The sequence below is a fragment of the Athene cunicularia genome (genome assembly GCF_003259725.1).
Source record: "Athene cunicularia isolate RWA chromosome Z unlocalized genomic scaffold, athCun1 chrZ_part1, whole genome shotgun sequence".
Taxonomy (NCBI): domain Eukaryota; kingdom Metazoa; phylum Chordata; class Aves; order Strigiformes; family Strigidae; genus Athene; species Athene cunicularia.
Window position 1 is genome coordinate 21,405,360 of NW_020799142.1, and position 20,512 is coordinate 21,425,871.

The window sequence follows — 20,512 nt, forward strand, 5'->3', positions numbered from 1 at the left end:
GGGGGAAGCAGGGGGGAGGGAGGGTAGCAGCGGGAAGGGAAGGTGGAGGTTGGAGGCGAAACGAAGCGGTCGTGCCTGTGTCGTGGTCCCGTTCCGTCTCGCCTCCCCGCCCCGGCGCTGCCGGAGTGCCTGTGACCAGGGTGAGTCTGTGTTTCTGTGTTCCAACGTCCTTCTTCATCGTTTTCAGGGAAGAAAGCTCGGACTTTCGACCTTGAAGCCATGTTTGAGCAAACGAGAAGAACTGCAGTGGAGAGGAGCAGGAAGGTCTTAGGTAAGGAATGCGAGGGTGGTGAGCGAATGCATTTTAAAACGGGTTTTGTTTTTCCATCTTGGGGTGATGTTTAGTGTCTCAGACTGGCTGCCTAGAGAATAGAAAACAAATGTAGTTTTCTTCAGGGAAGACAAGCCTAAACGTCTTGGGGCTTGGTAAATATTAAAGTTATTAATTTACATATGCTGTCTGAGTATGTAAAAGCAGCACGTGTGTATGAGGCATAGCTTAGATGCAAGAAAAGAGTGAATTTGAACACAAGACTATTTCCTTTCTTCCTTTACTTAGTTATGTATTTATTTTGGAATATCCCAGATAACTCTTGGAAATGCCTCCTCTACTACTGGAACTGTGTGTAGAAAGAACTTAGATCAAAATTTCTTTCCTGGCTCTGTATGTTCCCGTAACTTGTGTTTCTCTTTGGAGGAAAATGTTTCTTAGCTTTGCTGCAGAACATATGTTTCTTTTTAGTTTGGTTAACAAATAGCAAACAAGAAAAGATGTTTCTTGTTGTAGTGGTTTAAGCCCATGGAGCAACTGAACACCATGCTGGTCCCTCACTCCTCCCCCCTGGGGGGATGAGGAGGAGAAAATAAGACAAAAGCGTTGGGAATAATGGATGAGTCAGCCCTCCCTGTCTTCATCTTGTGATTATCATGGGCAAAAGATCTCGATTTGGGGAAAAAAATACTCATCAATTTTATTTGAACACCACCAGCACTGATTTACCAATCAAATCAGAGTAGAGTAATGAGAAATAGAACTAAATCTGAAAAACACCTTCCCCCCACCCCTCCCTTCTTCCCACATTTGTCTTTTCTCTTACCTCCTCCCCTCCCAGTGGCACAGGGGGGAAGGGACAGGGGTTGTTGTCAGTTCATCACCCATTGTTTCTGCCGCTCCTTCCTTCTCAGGGGGAAGACTCCTTACACTCTTCCCCTGCTCCAGTGTGGGGTCCCTCCCATGGGAGACAGTCCTCCATGAACTTCTCTGATGTGAGTCCTTAGAATGGGCTGCAGCTCTTCATGAACTGCTCCAGAGTGGGCCCTTTCTGTGGAGTGCCATCTTTCAGGAATAGACGGCTCCAGCGTGGGCTTCTCTTAGCGTCCTGGCTTTCTAAAGGTGCATCCACCTGCTCCAGTGTGGGGTCCTCCACGGGCTGCAGGTGGGCATCTGCTCCTCTGGAGACTCTGTGGGCTGCAGGGGCACAGCCTGTCCTCTCACCACGGGCTGCAGGGGGGCTCTGCTCTGGCATACCTATCCCCTTCCTCCTTCAACTAACTCTTGTGTTTTCATGGGTATTCCCCTCACTCCTCTCCACTGCAGGTTCCTCTTCTTAAATATGTTATCACAGAGGCACAGCCACTGTCACCGATTGGCTCAGCCTTGGCCAGAGGCAAGTCTGACTTGGAGCCTGGGGAAGCTTCTCATAGGAGCCACCCCTGTGGCACATCCCTGCCTACCAAAACCACACCATATAAACTCAATACACTTGTACAGAGAAAAAGCAACTTTTTTCCTGCTAAATTGAAGTTATTTGAACACTTCTAGAAATATAGTAGCTGTATCTGTTACCCTGTCATAATCCTACCATTCTTATTTATACTCTGAAATCGAAGGTTCTATTTACTTTGATTTTGTTGTACTGTTCCATGGTGATTTTTTTTCAGTAATTGAAGTGGGCATAACTCTTAATACTAACAGCTCTGTATTTATTTTCTATAAGTCATATTCAGAGTTCACTTATTTACACCTGTGTAGATTTACATACTAATTTAGTTCCCTATGCTATGAAGACTTCAAGAATTCTGAAGTAGTCATACTGTTTTAATATAGTGTTGAAAATATTGAAATATCAGCATCCTTATATGATCAACTTCTGTTTGATAGTGTGTACAAACTAACAACTGGAAGATGTTTGCATTTACATTGTGACATTTTGTTTTTGAGTGATTGTTGCAGTAGCAATGGAAATCTATATGGAAAAGTAGTTATTTTCAAGTGAAATTCTTTATTTAATGTTATCTTTTCAAATATTTCTTATAGATATGAAAATGAAGGAAACTATTTTATTGTCCTCAGCAAGTCTGATTTTATTATCTCCTAAAAGTCTTGGTTATTTTGTCATTTATATGCTGTCTGTATTCAGAGGCCCGTGAAAGAGAGAAGGAAGACCAAGCTGAAAAAGAGTTTAGACGTCCCTGCACTGATTCATCAGCTTCAGCAGCCAGTGCAACAGGAGCTGGGTCCACATTAAGCCAAAGGTACTTAGATATGATGGGAGATTCCATGTAACAGCTTTCTTATCCAAAGAGGGGTTTTGTTGTACATTTTTTGTTTTTTTGTTTTTTTTTAAAAAATGAGTGTCATTTAACTTATATGAGCATGTGTATGTTATCTGAAGTATTTCAGTGGAAATAGTGATTTAGTAAATTTTTTTTAATCTATGCTTTCTTAAACATGTGTCAATATTTGCAAATATTGACATTATGCATATTTAACGGTTATTTTTCTTCAGTCTCCTCCCTGGTCTTACTCAGCATATTTCTTAAATAACACCAGTGTTGTTATCTGTGGATTTTTTGAAAACATGAGGGCAAATATAATTACTTCATGTGCTGACTTAATGAGCAGCTGTTGTTCCCACTTGTAGATAAATATACTTGTTCATGTCTGCTGAAAAAGAAAGCAAAGTAGGTGGTGATAGCCTCTGTATGCACATTGTATAGCGTAGTGGTGGGGTTAAGGAAGTATTTTGTTTTGACTCAGTCTGAAATTTACTCTCAAAAGTAGCTGAAGGGAATGGGGGCCACACAACTCCATTGCATGGCAGGGATTATGGAGATCGCCGTAATTTTTGCCTCTTGCTCTATGAAAAACTCATATACTACTACCCTATAGATCCTGTGTTACGTCTTGTGCAGGAGGGAAAAATATTCTGTGTTCCCATTTGCTTTTCATGGTCTTAGACACATAACTGGTGAAATAATGAAGGATTGCAAGAATTTAAATGTAACATGATTGTGTACTATATACAGATGACTTCAATATAAAGAATCGATTAAAACAGATGGTAAGGTGGAAAGCAGTGAGGTGATCCAGAGCCTTTCCCTGATGATCTTATTTTGCTTGTGGACTTGACAGAATTCCAGGCACTTTTTGTAATGGAAGAAAACAAATATCTCTCAGTATTTTGAGTAGGCTCTGGTAATTCACCACAGTTCTGCTCATACTAGTTCTCTTTGTGTTTTTGTGGGGTTTGTTTATTTGTTTTTTGTTTTTTTTTTTACCAAGCATTGAGAAGGGAGATCATGACATGAAAAACTCTGGAAGTTTTGCATTTCCTTGTAAAATATTATATGTACCTTAGTACTTAGTGCTAAAAACAGGAAGCTACTGAAGGAGACATGCCATTGTGGCTCAGCCTTAATTCAGAAGAACAATCCTACAACTGACAATTTAAGTCTGAAATACAGGACTCCTGGTAGTTCTTTTTTTTTGTAATGTAGATTTTAGTTACTATAAACTGATCTAATATATATATATAGCTTGTTCTGTTCTCTGAAAATGGCAACGCTTTCCTGAATATTACTTTTTTAAAAATTCCAAGTACTTTCAGTTATCATAGTAACCCTCATACTGATTTTTTGTTAAAAAGGGGTTGGTCACTCCAAAAAGATGTGAAGAACAGCTCCTGATTCTTCTTGCTTTCGAGCTACTTTTGCTGTAGAGAAGTGTTCACAATAGTTATGGTACTTATTTATTCATACATAAGTGTAAGTATGCTTTGTGAAATGAAAGCATTTGCTAGTACATAAAGAGGGAAAAAAAAAAAAGAATACAGAGTGAGTGATGTGAGGGGGGAAATATGCTCACATATTTGCACAACTCTCAGAATATTTTTGCTTATTTCCCCTGTCTGTGTACCATCTGTGCTCTGATGCAGCTTTTTTTCCTCTTACAGCTTGTTTTACTTACAGAGGAGGTAATGAGGGAAAGCAAAACCAATTCCTCACACTTCTTTGAATCCTGGGAAAGGGACTGGCAAACTGCTGTTTCTTTACAGCCTCTTGTCAAATAAGCATGTGAGGCTGAAAGTTGAAGTAAAAGCCACTTGTTTTGTCCTTTGTCAGCACCACTCCTGGTCACTGTCAGAAGTGTAGATGGGCTTTCGGTCTGGCTGCATTGGGATGTTCTTAGGTTTGACTTCCTTCCAGCGAGACAGATACTGGTAGTTGTACAAGGAGTACTTGGCTGTAGCCAAGCCAAGCTTGTAGTGTGGTGATAAATAGCACTTCAATTCTGGCCATTCCATATGCAGAGTGATAAACGCTGCCCCTCAAAATACTGAAATGTTTGATTTGATCTGTTTATCCTTCCTAGCAAATGAGGGAATGGTAATAATAGATAACTTCCAAGGAAGCTAGCTATTGTTTTTGGGTGTCTGTATAAAGATCTGAAAATCTGGGACTCCAGGATTGTAAAGGCTTCCTTGATTCGTTGTGTTCTATACATTCCTCTCAGTGGCAGCTAATGTGTATATTTAGTTCTGTTCCAAAACTAACTAAATATTTTGGCTTTTGGAGAGAAGATACGTGGTTTGCTAGCCTGGGAATGCGTAACGCCTCTTAAAACACAACTCTTCTGCAGTGTTGTAAAGTTAAGCTTGAAGAATTTTGAAGGTCCCAACCTGTTCTTCACATGCTGGAAGCTTCCTTTTGGTAGAAGGATATTGATGGTCCCATTGTTGTAGAGTAGGAGCAGCTCTTTCTATTTGAATTAGGTTTATTAGATAATTGTATTCTGATCTAGGTCTCTAATGTCTCTCACTATGCAAAACAAAGTTGGTATGTGGAGGCAATATATTTTATTAGGCAAGTAAATATAGTTGGAAAAATCAGATAAGCTTTCAGGCATGCAGACTGTTCTCATCACCATAACATCTGAGGATCTAATTTGTGTTTGTTTTAATTTATTTTGATTTCTTCCTGAAATAGAATTTCAGTTGCTTATCCAACACAGCTATTTGCTGTGTAACCTACTACCTGCTTGGTGTACAGCTGGTTTGGGGGGTGGAGTGGCGTTGCATTCCCTGTCACAGTTACATGGTTCAGAACATATTCTCTTAATCCTTCAATATATTCTTAAACTTGTGTGTATTTATTATAGTTTTATATGATATCTGAAAAAACCCTCAATAGCTCTGTAGTCTGTGTTTTGATTTTTTGTTAAACTGTTTTGCAGCCTGCTCACTTAAAAACTCACATACATGCTCTTAAAATATAAGCTCCCAAACAAAGTCTTAGCATTTGAGCTCATCTCTGAATCTGAAAAGAACATCTGATTTCCACTGCAAGATTTCACTGTATATGATACACTGTATCTAGACAAAAGTTTTCTGCTTGTCACTTTTAGACCTTCTGCCAGTTAGAATACCACCTACTTGATAACTACCAGCAGAGGGAGCACGTTTATTTTGAATAAACGGAATAAACCTGTACTAAATAGCTCTACTTCTCAGAAATTTTCCAGTGCCAAAAGTAATGTGTTCACACAACTGATTTGGACAACACAAACCTGATAATTTAGTGTAAGTTTTAGAACCTAGATTTGTGACAATACCAAATAGTTGTTCAAAAGTGCCAAATTCCCTGTTAGTCTTTACCAACATTATAAAGCAAGTGCCATGCTTTGTGTTCTTATTCTGGTTGTGAGCCTGGAAGGTTACTGTTTTGAGTTCCACCCAGCTAGCAGAGACATAGAGCATCTGCAAAAGCTGCAATTGGTAGAAGAATTTTGAAAATGCACTGTAACATTATATTCTGTTGGCTCCTAAGTAGTATTGAAATCCATACTAGTGATGTAGTACTGCTACTTTTACAATCCGTCTAACTACTTCTTTGTTTTATTTTGTCCAGTTTTTTGAACTGTCATTATGGTATTCCTTTAAAGCTTTGTTGATGCTTTTGAGATGATGGTGGACCTACACTCTGCTACAAATTAGTTTATGATTTACTGCTAATTTCAGTGTTTACAAACTTACAACAGTGCTCAACATCTTTTATCTGAAAATTCCTGTGGAAGTGCCAGTGTTCTTGACATGGTAATTTAAAAATTTTTCCATGCAGAGAGAGAGGCTCCAGTGAAAGTGAAGATAGCTCAGATGAAGAGTTAACTGGTCCTTCCATGCAATCCCAGACTTCTGCTCAAGGTCCAGCTGAGGATACTGATGATGATGAAGATAATGAATTCATCGGGCCACCACTTCCACCTGGGTTCAAGGATAGTGATGACGATAATGACAATGATGATACAGAGGAGGAAGATAATGTAAGTATTTTGTTCCTCTTCAGTGTTTTAATGCTTCTAGTAGACTCTTAATTTGTAAGTGTGCTCTTTCATTTACAACTGAATTTGCAGGTGAAGCATGACTTGTTTGAAACGCAGGGTTTTTGTGTTTTTTCTAATAACTACTCAGCAAGTACAAATAATTGTTTTTTTTTCAGAAATATCAGGATTTTAAAAAAATCCACAGATGCGAGAGTCATCATTAGTTAGTATATACTGTTTACTCTTTTGTTTTCACATTATGAAAGAACTATATAAATGTATATATAAATATTTTTTAATGGTTTGTTTCCCAATGCATGTATAGATTTTTTTACAAGAAAGAGGAGGTAGAAGTGGGGTTGTATCTAGGGAGAACAATTGTGCCAGAACTGTTCTGAGAAAATGAACTGTGGTAACTGAGGGCTTTTTATTTTTCTTTCAGTTTGGTTTGTTTCTAAATCTAAATAAGTACCAGATGTGTTTGTTAGACTGGTTTGTTAAGGTGAATATAGATTGTCTTTTCTATCTATGTTAAAAGTGAGAAAACCCCTAACAGCCTAACTTGGGTATCACAGATACTCAGTTGACAAATCTCTCTCTATTTGGTCAAAAGTGTACTGGTTTGATGTTCATTCTCCAAAACTTTGTGGATTTAATATTTTGTGGCAGTGGATTTTGTGTGATGGTTTACACGTTGTTTTGTATCAACAGTGTTGGAAGTCCTGTAAAAACAGCCTTCAAAACTTACTGTTTTGAAGCATTTGGTAGCAGAAAAAACCTGTATGTCCTGTTGCACAAATATAAACCTAATCATAAGAAATAAATTCCCAGGTATCTCCAGGTTTTCTTGTCAGTTCCTCTTCAGTTTTGACTAGGTGTTCAGTTTGTTTGTTCTTTTCCAATAAAATCTCTTACTTTGCATCTTGTGAACTTTAAAATATAAGTTTAGACTACTCAAAATGAGCAAGAGGAGCTTCTTAAGCAGTGACATAACTGATTTTTAGAGTGAGCCTAACCTTGTATGATCACGATTTTTGGTTTTGCGTTTGGTCTTGTTTTTCCCCAGTGGTTAAGTGATGGAAAATTCTGATGCCTTAGGGTTAGCTGTTACTTTGTCTGATCTGTTTGATTTACCGTTGCCTATGTATTTCTTTTAATTATCTAACTGAATACTTTAGTGCCGTATCTCCTGTCATCTCATTTGTACCCCATACATGACTTGTTCTGTCCTAGAAAACTACTGTGGGATAAATCTCAGACTTTCCTTAAGAGCCTTGTAAGCCTTAAGTTAACTTAGGACTTACTATTGATCTGTATCAGGAATTACCTTTAACTTTTTTAGCTGTTACGGCACTGTGGAGTGAGTCCATATTCCTGAGGGTGTCATAGACTCAGCAGATTTCAGTTGCTGTGAATCATGTCATATTGAAGTCACTACTTCTTTTCTGCTAATTTTCACCTGTTCTCCCATCTTAGGTCTGCTTGTTCATACATTTTCAGTTCACAGTAAAGTCTTACAGTGCTTTATCAAGAAATGTTATCAAACCTGAATCTCTTCAACAGATAATTAGTGTAAGAGCTCCTGTCTTGAAAAGTACTTGTATTTGTTGATGCTGAAGGAAATGTTTGGTGGTGTTCTGTTTTGTCTCTAAATACTTTCCAAACTCTTTCAGTATTTTCCTGAGTGTTAGTGTGTCCACAGATTGTGGTGAACTCAGATGCTTGTCACTTTAAAAAAAACCCACAGTATATTACACAAAGAACAAAAACTTCTGAAAGTACCTATAGCTGCTAACTTTTTGTGCATGTATGTATTAGGAAGTGGTAAATCTCAAAAAATGCATGCTTGTTCTGCACAGGTGTTTTGTTCTTTGTATGGGGTCTCATCAGAATGCCCTTCTAAATCACAGCTCTCCCCAGCTGTTCCCATTTCTCTTCCCAGTAAAAAAAAAAGGTCTTTTGCTCTTTTGTCAGCACTTCTGAAACTTGTAACTGCCTTATAGCACTGAATAATTGAAGACACACAGAGAGAAACAGCCAGACTTAGGAATCAAGTCCTGCCACATATCTTTAGTCTTTGGGAGAGTAAAAGTTTTCCAAGATGCTCAAAGGATTTCACTGTATACGGTTCTAAAATAAAACAGTGTAAACTTGAAATCATGTTATATCCTGGCAAGTAAATCCAAGGTTAAGCCTCATGTCTGCTAATATTTCACTGAAGTATTGCACAAAACTTTGCATGAGAAATCTCTTGTAACTATTCATCCTGATCACTTCTACGCAGATTTTATTGTTTGTTGCTTTGTTTTAATGTTATGTTCTTATTTTTTAAACAACGGGAGATTTGAAAATGCGAGAACTATAGGAAATGGTTGTTTTAGGCTAAAAAAAAAAGTAAGTTAATATTTCTGTGGGATGCCTTCTCATCAGAGTCTTAAGAAATTAAGATGATTTCTAAACTGAGTATCTCCAGATTGTTTTTCCTAATAATTAAGAAAATTTTCCATGTGTTGGAAAATCAAGAGAATTTTGGTTAAAACCCACACTTATCAGATTAGCTAAATAATGGTGGTTCATCTTATATACCTATTTTTTCTTGTAACTCATGCCAGAAAATACTTATGTAAATGACAGTTGATAAAAGTAGCTTGTGATTTGACCATAGTTTTGTTGTAAGACTGAATTAAAATTTGGGAAAAATTTTCCCTGGTTCTGTCCAGAGATGTCGCTCTCTGTGGTTAGCAAAAAGCATGGTATATTTAGGCTTTTATAGTTCCATTCTGAAGTAAAGTATATATAGAGAGATGCTTTTCAGTTAAGTGTGTTGGCAATTGTCTTGACTGCTTACAGTGAATTAGCAAAACTATTCAGTTGTGTCAAAGTTTCACCACATTGGTCAAGTAAGCTATAATGGAAATAGACTAAATATTCAACATCTGCTTTTATTGCATCATCAGTGGAAGGCTGGCATCCTTTGACATCTCTTTTGTTGAGTAATTTTATTAGGTTCACATGAATCAAGAGTCCTATACATACTAATGTTCCAGTTTGTAGTATAATCATGTCTTTTGTCTCAGTAGTGAGTATTGAGTGCTATATGGATTCCTAAGTGTCATTATGTTCAAACTATAGATTAGTGCTAAGTTGTAAGCAGATTCCATCATTGATTCATATTTCTGGAATAATTGAGGTCCTGTAGGAGAAAGTAATTAAATGCTAAGCACTCATTTATGTAGCTTAGGACTGTGGGAGAACATCATTCTTTAATAATTGAGAAATTGCAAGGAAGATGGATAACATCTCTTAAGTGGTAAAATGGTGTGTATTTTTGGAGGCAATACATATGTGCCACAGAACAGGGTAAGGCTTTTGGTAGAGGTAGCTTATGAAGAGAATAGAAGAGCAGGGTATCCGCAGCATAATAGAAAATATCTTTCTTTTTAATCCCTCTGTGCTATAGTGTGCTGTGTACCTATTTTCTTCTGTCCTCCATCAAAGATGACTGCACCTTAGTAGGACTTTTTGCATTGAAATCTCTAAAATGCAATCTCTTAGATCAATAAGTAATTTTTGGAAAAACAAGTGGTTTGTTACTTTAACTTGATGTCTGTCATGTGCCAATGAGATAGGGATTTAAAAAAAAAAATATGTTAATGATTTTATGCCTGTCAGATCTATGGATTCCAAGCACTGAATCTAATTTATTTTCATTATCTTCCTTTAGCTCTGTAAACTTTTACAATGCCAAAGGAAAAACCAGTGTGAAGAACAAGCTGATTTACTTCAATCTGTCTTTCTCAGAAATAGCTTTGTTTGCTGTGTGACTGTTATAATTTTTAGAAAGATTGTGATATTAGTTTGTTATTTATATGTATTTGAATAATGCTGCAACTGGCTGGATAAATTAGAGTTACTGGAAACCAGAGTTAAAAGTCTGGAATGAAAGCTTTCAGACAGAAAGGTAACTTTCAGACTAGTGGATATAAGTTTGTCTGAACTTAAGACAATAGTTACAAAACAGTCTAGAATAGATTTGGTTGAGAATAAGCAGAGCAGCAGAAATACGAGACTTGTGGGTTTTCAGTCTAAACAGTTAATTTATAACTGGGACGATTTCATGTCAGTATGGATGCCAGAGACCTTTGGGGTCTAGAGTCTCCCCTTACTGCTGCTTGTGAACTCAGTTATTTTCTTTCCCGTGAAGGGAATCAGGAAGCAGCTGTGCTTTCCTGATTTCCTGTTGATCGATTGGTGATCACAGTATGATCCTATGAGCCCCAAGGAAAGCAGGTGTTGCTGTTATGAGAGCTCTGTGATTCCTTTTTCTTGCTTGTGTATCAGGCTGTGTTTGGTATGCAAGAGGGCAGAACTGGGAGAGGAGAAATGGAAAGCTTTGTTGAATAATTCTTTTCTTTTGTTTACAGCTATATTGTGAGACTCTCTCTTTTGTTACCATATTTTGCTGCTGAAGTAACTTCTTTAAAACAGAAGTATCTACAGTTTTGACTCTGAAGGAAACAGATTTTTCTTTAGTAGTTACATGAGTTGAGGTTGCACCTCGATTCCTGTGTTCACTTTTGGGCCCCTGACTACAAAAAGGACATTACTTGAGTGTGTCCAGAGAAGGGCAACGGAGCTGGTGCAGGGTCTGGAGCACAGGTCGTACGGGGAGCGGCTGAGGGAACTGGGGGTGTTTAGTCTGGAGAAGAGGAGGCTGAGGGGAGACCTCATCGTCTTCTACAGCTCCCTGAAAGGAGGTTGCAGAGAGCTGGGGATGAGTCTCTTTAACCAAATAATAACCAATAGGACAAGAGGGAATGGCCTCAAGTTGCACCAGGAAAGGTTTAGACTGGATATTAGGAAGCATTTCTTTCCAGAAGGGGTTGTTAGGCGTTGGAATGGGCTGCCCAGGGAGGTGGTCGAGTCCCCATCCCTGGAGGTGTTTAAGAGTTGGGTTGACACAATGCTGAGGGATATGGTGTAGCTGGGAATTGCCAGTGTTAGGTCAGTGGTTGTACTGGATGATCTTCAAGGTCTTTTCCAACCTTGATGATTCTGTGAGTTGCAGTTCTGTAATCAGAAGTCTTGTGAACTTTATATAAGAGATAAAATGCATCGAAATACAGGTTTTGCCCTGGTGGGTTGCCACTGTCTCTCTAGCCTGACTTTAGATGTGGTTTTTATTATAGGAACACTGTTTTTCCACCATTGCTTCTTCAGTTGTTTTTGATTTCTTAGGAGAGACTGTCAGTAGAGGCATTTAAGGACAACAGGTATACTTGGTTGCAGTTCCCTCTGGTATGTTCATCTTGTTTTTATGTGAAATATTTGGATTGGTTTTGGGAGTGAGGAAAACAAGAAGAGTTGTCCATTTGAACTGTGATCAGTGCTCTTTCGTAGCACCTTTTCTGCTAATGGTGTAAAAAGCCCGGTTAGTTGTCAGTGCTAGTTTTTCACACGGTTGTAAGCTGGGAGGGGGAGGGAGGAAGCAGAGTGTCTCCTGTAGTTTGAAGTTTTTCGGGTTTGGTTTCTATCCCCCAAAGTATTCCTTTCTGGAAAACTTAAAGAAAATGTTTTTGTTTCCAAGCAGGGATGTTTTAAAAGAGAAAATGGCTTGTTTTTCGGAAGGTGGATTCTTAATGAGGGCAGTATTTCATGTGGTAAATTTTGAGCTTTTTTGTTCTGTCAAGATGCACTGGGAATGTATTGTGCAATCAAAATAAAATCTGACTGGAGGGGGACAGGAGACTAGCCAAAGCAGTCGTGTCAGGGTTGGTGGGTGGACAGCTTTAAATCTAGTGTGTAAGCATTTTTCAAGGTAATGGATGACACTTATTAAAAGATATTAGTAAGAGAGTGTATGTTTATTAATGTTCTGTTCTTCATTTCATTAGAAAATATGCTGAGATCTTTAAAGAGAGCTTAATGGAGTGCTTGCATCTTGTGACACTTTTCTTCACTTGAAACAACAGGTATAGAGGTGGTGGTTTGAAGAATCTACTAGATGTATTTGCAAGGCTTTATTATCTTCTGTCTGGTGCTTAGTTACAGTTGATTCTTCTTTGGAATGGAGAATTATTTCTCCCTGCAATACCAAGGGGATACTAATCATGTTGTAATTATGTCCCTGAAACAAGTACAGCCTTGGGCCTCTCCAAGGCTGTACTCTGATTTGGGCATATTTCCAAAATGATAGCATAGCCATTTTCCAAGTTTTAGAATTGTTTTGAGACACTTCTAAATTTTTGCAGAGGTTTAACAGGACATACCAGTAATATGCATTTGTTCAGAATGGAAGAGACTAATTTCCTGCTGATTTACATGGATAATTTAAGTAGACTAATTGCTCCAATTAGAATTTGGTTATGGTAACAGGCTAAAAATCATGGTGTTGTAAAAATTTCCCATAACATTTATTTATTTTAGTCGTCTGTGGAGTTATTTAGGCAGAGGACTGTGTGTCCTGGTATCTGCTGAGTCTTATTTACACAGTTATGTGTTGGCTTGTCTAAAGAAGAAAAATTGAAGGAATCTGAACAAAGCAATTTTTGTGTGCACAATACAGACAGAAAAGTGTGGATTTGAGCATTATTTTGAACTACATCTAGCCGTTGATATGTTGATGAAAAATAGGTAGCAATTACCATTGCTTTCAATTTCCTTTTGTGTTATGTTCCTATATAATCAGGAGGAAAAAAATTTTGTCATATATGTGCATAATATGTTATTAGATCTTGACAGTATGTCTGCTGTAAAAAATCAGTAAAATGTATTTTCTGTATTTTAAACTTGGAACAAGTCATGGAATTCTTGATAAGGATCATTGATGTTGTAACTGCTGTTGCAAAGAATGAGGAAGATTATCTTAAAAGTGAGTTAGAAGGAATTTGCAAGCTTCACAAAAGTTAAAATCAAACCCCTAAATGTTGTATAATGAGGCTTAGATCAAGAATGTGAGGGAGCCATTCAGAAGCTTTAAGGAAAGGAATACTTTCCAGCAAGTAACTGAGAGCATCATATGGGCAATGTATAAGATGTGGCTAACAGGGTAGTTCCCTTAAGGAATGTTAGTCTTTCATAAGAAGGCATGGGATATTTGCTCCTTTCCAACCCACTGCCCCAGAGTTTGGGATTAGCAGTTGTCCCCAGAGTAAACTAATGTACTTACAAGATCTCTATTTACCAGTTCTGCAGGGTGTAGTAAGGCCAGGACCTCTCTACTGTGTATCATGCTGTTCCTTTTTGGTGGCATGATATTAATTTTAACTAATTAATAATATGACAGTATGAGAAGGTTTAGAATGTTTTTTCTACAGCTAGACATTTAGAGTTTGTTTCTAGAAATATTTTGTGAAAAAATTAATAGTCATATGTAATAGACTTCAAGGTACTTAAAAAATTAGAGCAAGGTGACTTTAGTGGTATTAAATAAAGTGTGATATAGGACATAGTTACTGTTATTATTGTCCTTTGTAACAAAGTTTAGAGATATTCTTATGTCCTCTTTTTATTCTTTACGAGCTCCTTTAGAGACCCTTTATCAGGTCAGCCTGACCTGATGGATCCTGTAGAAAGCTTCTTTAGGAGCTGCTGGTACCACTTCTGTATTTGGAAAGGGAACTGCGAAGAGTGATGCAAAGTGGTGTTCATCTCTGGGCCAGATACGCTGTGGCTGTAGAGCTCCCATGCTTGAAACGTGGGATGCTCATGTTCATCTCTCCTGAGATCCTTGGTTTCTTTATAGCCAGATATGTCCTCTGCTGTCCTTAGAGAGAGAGTAGAAATGATTGTTTTTTTCTCTGCCAGCTATGTTTGAGGCACAGATAACCTTGAGGCTATGCAGTTCTCAGACCCACCTCTTAAGAAAAAAAAAATTCTAAGTCTTTCTAAGCATATATTCTAAATGTGTATCTCGGTCACAAGACTGAACTTTGGATATAGTATTATTTAACAAGAATATGTAGTTGAAATTGTAAGGAAATTCTGTTCATGTAATGGTATATGAATATCTGATCCTAAAGGTTATTTTCTATTTCTGTTAGAAGTTGGGATCTTTGGAGGTGAAGAGACTGAAATGATTTTTTTCTTTGAGAACCTAAAACACAGTCATAAGAAATTGGTGACTACCTTCTTACACAATACTTTTGTTGGCAATTGCAAAAAATTTTCAATGTACTTTTATAAAGAAGCATAAATAGCATATTTTTTCTATCAGTGGTAGAACATATAAAATATTTTTAAATTTGGAAAGGGAGTTAATGGTAATACTAACTGTATTCAATGCTGTTGCTGTTGCTGTGGAATACATAAACAGAAGATAGCAGATTTTCTTTGTAGCTGGCATGTGAATATTATATTTTTGAAAAAGTTTATGCTTTAAACAGAATAATGAGAAATACAGGTATAGAGAACTCTTGCTTGAATGAAGAGGCAAATAAAGTGGATGGTAACAAGTATTTGAGATTATTTATTGTGGGGGAGATAAAATAATTTAGAGGGGCTGTATTTGAAGGAAGAGTGTAAGTGACATGCAGTTACATTTTCTTTCCAAAGCAATTCTTCACAGGATTTTCGATTAACAAATGATTTATGTTAAACTGTTGGAACTGCAGACTGCTCCAGTGCTATCCTTGGAGAGCAATTTTGTTGACTCTTGGAATGTCTGCTGTTTGTTGAAAAGATGACTTGATTTTTATGAATGTGAGACTACCACATGCAGTGTTTTACAACTGCTGCAATGGCACCTCTTATTTGCAGGTGGGCACTTAGAAGTATACAGGGACTATACACACTTGATGCTAACACTATCCAGATCGCACAACAATCATACTGAACTTCCTTCCTTTAGTCTTGCTTATCTTTTTTGTATTTTATTACCTAATACAATTATTTTTAAAATTATTAGGATCTTGACTAGTAGTTACCTTGTTACCTTGTTATAATAATAACAGTTACCTTGTCTATTATTTGTAAATGTTTATTTGATGCATCATTGTAACTGAGGACTGATAAATGTTCATATAACCAAATGTTATGGGAATATATTGCAAATTTTTTGTGATTTCCTTTCATAAATCAAAATAAATAATTTCTCCAAAGGAACTGAAGGATCATAAAGACTCATTCATATAAATTGTTATTAACTATCCCGTTTCATAGTCCAGTCCTGAAGCTTTTGAAGTGTGTTTAAAGCTTAGCTGGATTCCAGTGAGTGCACTTGTTACTTTTTTTGTAAACTATTCTTTTCTTCTACTAAAAGTCTTTTATTTTAATTTTAGAAATTACTGGTTTTACATCTTTTGTTTTTGTAGAAAAAAAAACTTTTTGAAATGTCTCAAAGAATACCTACTTAATAAGAGATAAGAAAACTGAAAAAAAGCCTTTATGATCTTACATCTATTTATATGAGGACCCTAGTGTAGTTTTTAAAAAATCAGGTGGGTTAGACGTACCATTTGGTTTTCAAGTAAAACATTGCTTTTTAAAGCAAAAGTTATTTTCATATCATAAGCATCATGTGCAAGAGTAATGAATCATGTAACCTTTAATTCCCAATATTAAAAAAAATAGTTCTGACAGCACGTTTATCCAGTAGGGATAAGAAGTCTTCTGTTCTGTTTTCTAAAATAGGGCTTAATATAAATAGCTAATAAATAGCTACCTCATCCAGCTCAGGTTCATTATTTAAGATGGAGGTTTAGATCTTTCTTCCTGTAAATACTTGTGTTGACTTCAGTGGCACTACAGACATCCAGTTTTGTAAGTGAAACTGAGTGTGCATAATCAGTGGAACCACCAGCATTTTACCTTTGCTTTTACACTACTGATCAGACAGAAGATACAGATGAAAGCTGATTTGTGACTTCCATTTTTATTTCTAGGTGTAATTAATTTGCCTGTGTTTAGTAAATAAAAATATATGGCATTTTGCAGCAAACTTTCAAGGTGCAAGTAGGAGCTCATGGAATGACAGTAGTGGCTGACTGCCAAAATAAACACTGCATTCTGGGCATCTTGAGACAGCCCTGAACTCCACACAGCCTAGCTATGAGGAAGCACACTGCAGGGACGTGAGCAGGTTGTTCATCCATACTGTTGTGTCTGCACTGCAGTTTATAGATGAGTTACCTAGCTTATACACTAGTTTGAGTTTGTCTACACGAGATGCAGTCAGTGTTTGACTTAAAAAATTTTCCCATTTCTTTGATACACCTTGACCCAAATACTTTTTTTAAAATTACTTTTTTCTTCCCCAAAATTGCACTAGGGGGCAGTGAAAACATCTTAGATGCATACCATCATTCTTGGAACTTCTATTTGTCTTGCATAGTTTGTGCAACCCTCTTTAGCAACCAGCTTGGAGCCAGTTTTCAGAGTAAATAGTGCTATGTAAAGATTTTGATTTGGGTTATTTAGATGTGTGGAATTCATTGCAGTGAGCACATGTACATTCTAGTGTGGTGAAACACAAGGTCATAAATAAGGGTTGGACTTGGTCATGGCAGCCCTTTTACAATACAGAGGCTCCACAGGTCATCTTTCATAAATAATGATTATGAATACAGGAAGTAAATCCTGGAAGAGGTATAGAGATCAGGAACAGAACTTATTTTTCTATGCATGACCAAAACTTTTGTCATGGAAAAAGTGGTTTTAAAGAGTAAAAGTGTTCAGTTAATTCAGATCATATCTGCAATGAAAACAAAAGCTAGAGGTCTCAACTAATATGTGAATTGTTTGTGTGGAAATACTAGAAAGCTTGGCTTGTTTTTTTTTTTTAAATCAAGTGTATCGCAAATAGGTGATATTTCCCTATGTATATTTGTAGATTAATTCAGGTGTTAGAAGGAGCTGAGAACCTTTATTAGAGTTGCAATGTTCTACGCATTATGACAGCTTTTATATTAAGGTCTGCCTTTCCTCTTGGCTGTTTTCTTCCTATCATAGTACAGGCAAACCATGGGACTTAATGCTTTTTAAAAAAAAAAAAAAAATTAAAGGGGGAAAGAAAAAAAATGTTATACATACAGCCTTTTTCCTTTTTTCCCTCCTGTTAAAAATGGAATTGTCACCTTTGGAGGATGGAGAAGTTACTTAAGATTTATGCAGCAGCTTATATCTTTAAAAGGAGTAGGGAAAATATAGATGACTTTTTTTTAACAGAGACTTCCCATGTCCAATTTCTTTTTCTTTTAAATTTATTAAATGAAGTATGAAAGATCATTTGAGTGATTTTGGTCATATATAGCTTTTGCATATTGGAGTACTTTATTGTTTACTTTTCCTTATATAGGAGTAAAAATCTGTCCTGTGGCCCAAACGTTGTCATTCTTTGTGATACCAAGATGTAGTGCTGTGTTAGAAAACAGGTCAGAACAGAACACCCTTCCAGGTGGTTAAGACTTACCATGTTCACTGTTCACCTGTTGGGTCATGTGAAAACTGTGATGATGCTAAATCTCTGGAGTTTCAGAAGAAACAAAATCTTGTGACAAGACAAATGCAAGTACAGTAAAAAGGGGTCTGTAAGTTGTACGCTTCTGCTGGTGTGTCCTGTAATTCAACATTTTCTTGCTAATCCAAGTTAATTAGAGGGACTTAAAGCTTCCTTGACCCGTCAGCGTACAAGTGTGCTAGCTCCTGCCTGTTTTGAAGTAACAAAAATTAAAGTAATAAAAGACTTTCATTTTCTGGGAATACACGGAGATTGCCTGCTTATTTTGCTGTTAGTCATTGTCTCCAAAAGACAACTCCCAAAAATGGGTGACATATTTTCTGCATGTTATTGAGCCTTCATCTCTGAGCTTACTTTGAAGCTTGCCTTGATATTTACTGCAGGTTGAGTAGATGTCATGCAGATATTGTGGTTGTGCTACACACGTGCAGGCACAAAGGAAATTTTGAAAAAATGCTGGCTTGACAGGACTGAAGAAACTGAATTTGGAGTGAAAGATCAGATTTCATTCAAAAAATATCTATAAATGTGATGGCTGTTGCAGATGGTTCAGTTGAAAATGCAAATCAAGTCACCCTTAGATTTCAACATGAATTTGCAATTCTTTGGAGGAGGTGAACTCACATTCTTCATATTGGGAATATTCTAAGCAGAGGGGGAAAACAATGATTAATTCTTTAACTTTTAAACTACATCTGAATGTCAACAAGTATGGCACTTGAAACAGTTATTCAGCCTATCCGAATTTAGTGCACAGTTTTCAAACTCAAATTTCAATATTTTGCTTAAGATATACTGTAACAGATACACCTATGTCAAGAACTTTCTGAGCTTCACTTAAAATATAAATTGAGGTGAGAAGAATCGTAACTCATAGAATAATTACTGTTGCTTTCCCAAATTGGTAGTCTTCCAAATTTCATGATCATTTGGATTTATAGAGATTTATCTGCTTTTTTCTGACCAACCCGCTACTTAGGGTGTCTTGGAACATGCTGTTCTCTGCAAAGAAAGCAAACTTATCTATCAGGCTGTAGGAATCGCTTCAGTGCTACCAGATTTGTAATATTTTTCAGTATAAATAATCAGTGTATGTCTCTTGCAAAGTGAATGTCATGATGTAACTGCTCTTATTGTCTTAAATATAATAAATATATTTTTTCTGTGACATTCCTTATTGAAGTACGTTAGTTGTATTGCTACCTTTTCTACTGAGTACCAAAAATATCAGGAGTGGAAATTCAGGAGAAAAAATAACTAGCTCAATCATCCTCAGTGTCTACAAATTGCATGCACCTGTTTTACAAGACCACTGTGACACAGTGCTGAATAATTTTAAAGACAATGCCACCTTGTTCTAGAGTTCTAAATCTCAGTCTTTGGGAGCATTCTGTGCCTTAAGACCATCTAAAAAATAAATCGTTTTGTAACCCTATCAATTTTTCCTGTGGAAAATATTAAAATTCTGGAGAAGACATAAGTGCTAGTTGCTTTTTTTTATATCACTATGTATTCTTAGTATGTTTACCTTAGTTTTCCCCTGCCTTGTTTAGATAACATACACTGGTGTGCAGACACACGAGGTGAAATGTTGGGTCATATGGAAGTGTGCAATAATTTTTGACTGACCAGTAGATGAAAGTCTGTGTGTCATCCAAAATTAAATCCTAGAATTAATGATGCCACAGTAAACCTCACAGTATAGTTTAGAAATTCTGACATAGATCTCTTCTGCCAGTGATACAGTAACTTGTTTTAATAACTTAGTCTCTGACAGAGTCCTTCAGAGTTGTTCCTGTGTTCTGTGATTAAATGCTGGCTTGCTTAGCAGTTTGTTTGATGAGGGAAGCCAGTAGTTTTGGGCTTGTTTTTGTTTTTTCTTTGTGATAGACCTGTACTATGTCATAATTGATATTTCTTCCTAAGGTGCCTTGTAGAGGTCAGGCATCCTGTTGATACTCTATGCCCCTTTCCTGCTTGTATCCCTATGTGTGGTGACTCCATGTCATATTTTTCTCCTTTCTGAAAAAGAATCTCTGAAAAATAGTTTTTAAAAATATCAAATAAATGTTTTTATTTGTATTGTGATAGTGCAAGCCTGTAAGTAATAGAGCAATAAAGGAAGTTTCTGCTTTAACAGCTGCAGTTTTTAGGGCAGATCCTCTCAATTATCTATAAATTAATGGTATAAATAGTACCAGGCTAAGTCCAGTTGCTGTCCATAAAGTATTTTTCTTAGTGAAGGTAATTATGATACATTGAATAGACTGTGAATTTATGAGAAGGCCCAATGATAGTTTTCTGTGATTTCCTGAAGTCCTGTAGTTCAAATAAGAAACTGTAATCAGTGTTTGAATGCAGAATAAGCAGTAGTCAATTAATTCACTGCATTTTCAGCAAAAATATTAACTCCCCAGAGTAAGATGAATGTTGCTAAATCTAAATTAGTTATAACT

General features: G+C 36.8%; 1 protein-coding gene across 1 annotated transcript in view; it reads left to right on the forward strand.

Annotated features, from left to right (window-relative positions):
• The window catches only part of WDR70 (WD repeat domain 70), a 136,324-nt gene that overhangs the window by 697 nt on the left and 115,115 nt on the right, over positions 1–20,512 (forward strand). The window contains exons 2-4 of the mRNA XM_026865813.1: positions 146–271; positions 2,421–2,535; positions 6,400–6,601. Coding sequence (XP_026721614.1) covers positions 146–271; positions 2,421–2,535; positions 6,400–6,601 — 443 coding nt within the window. The remainder of the gene's footprint in view (positions 1–145; positions 272–2,420; positions 2,536–6,399; positions 6,602–20,512) is intronic.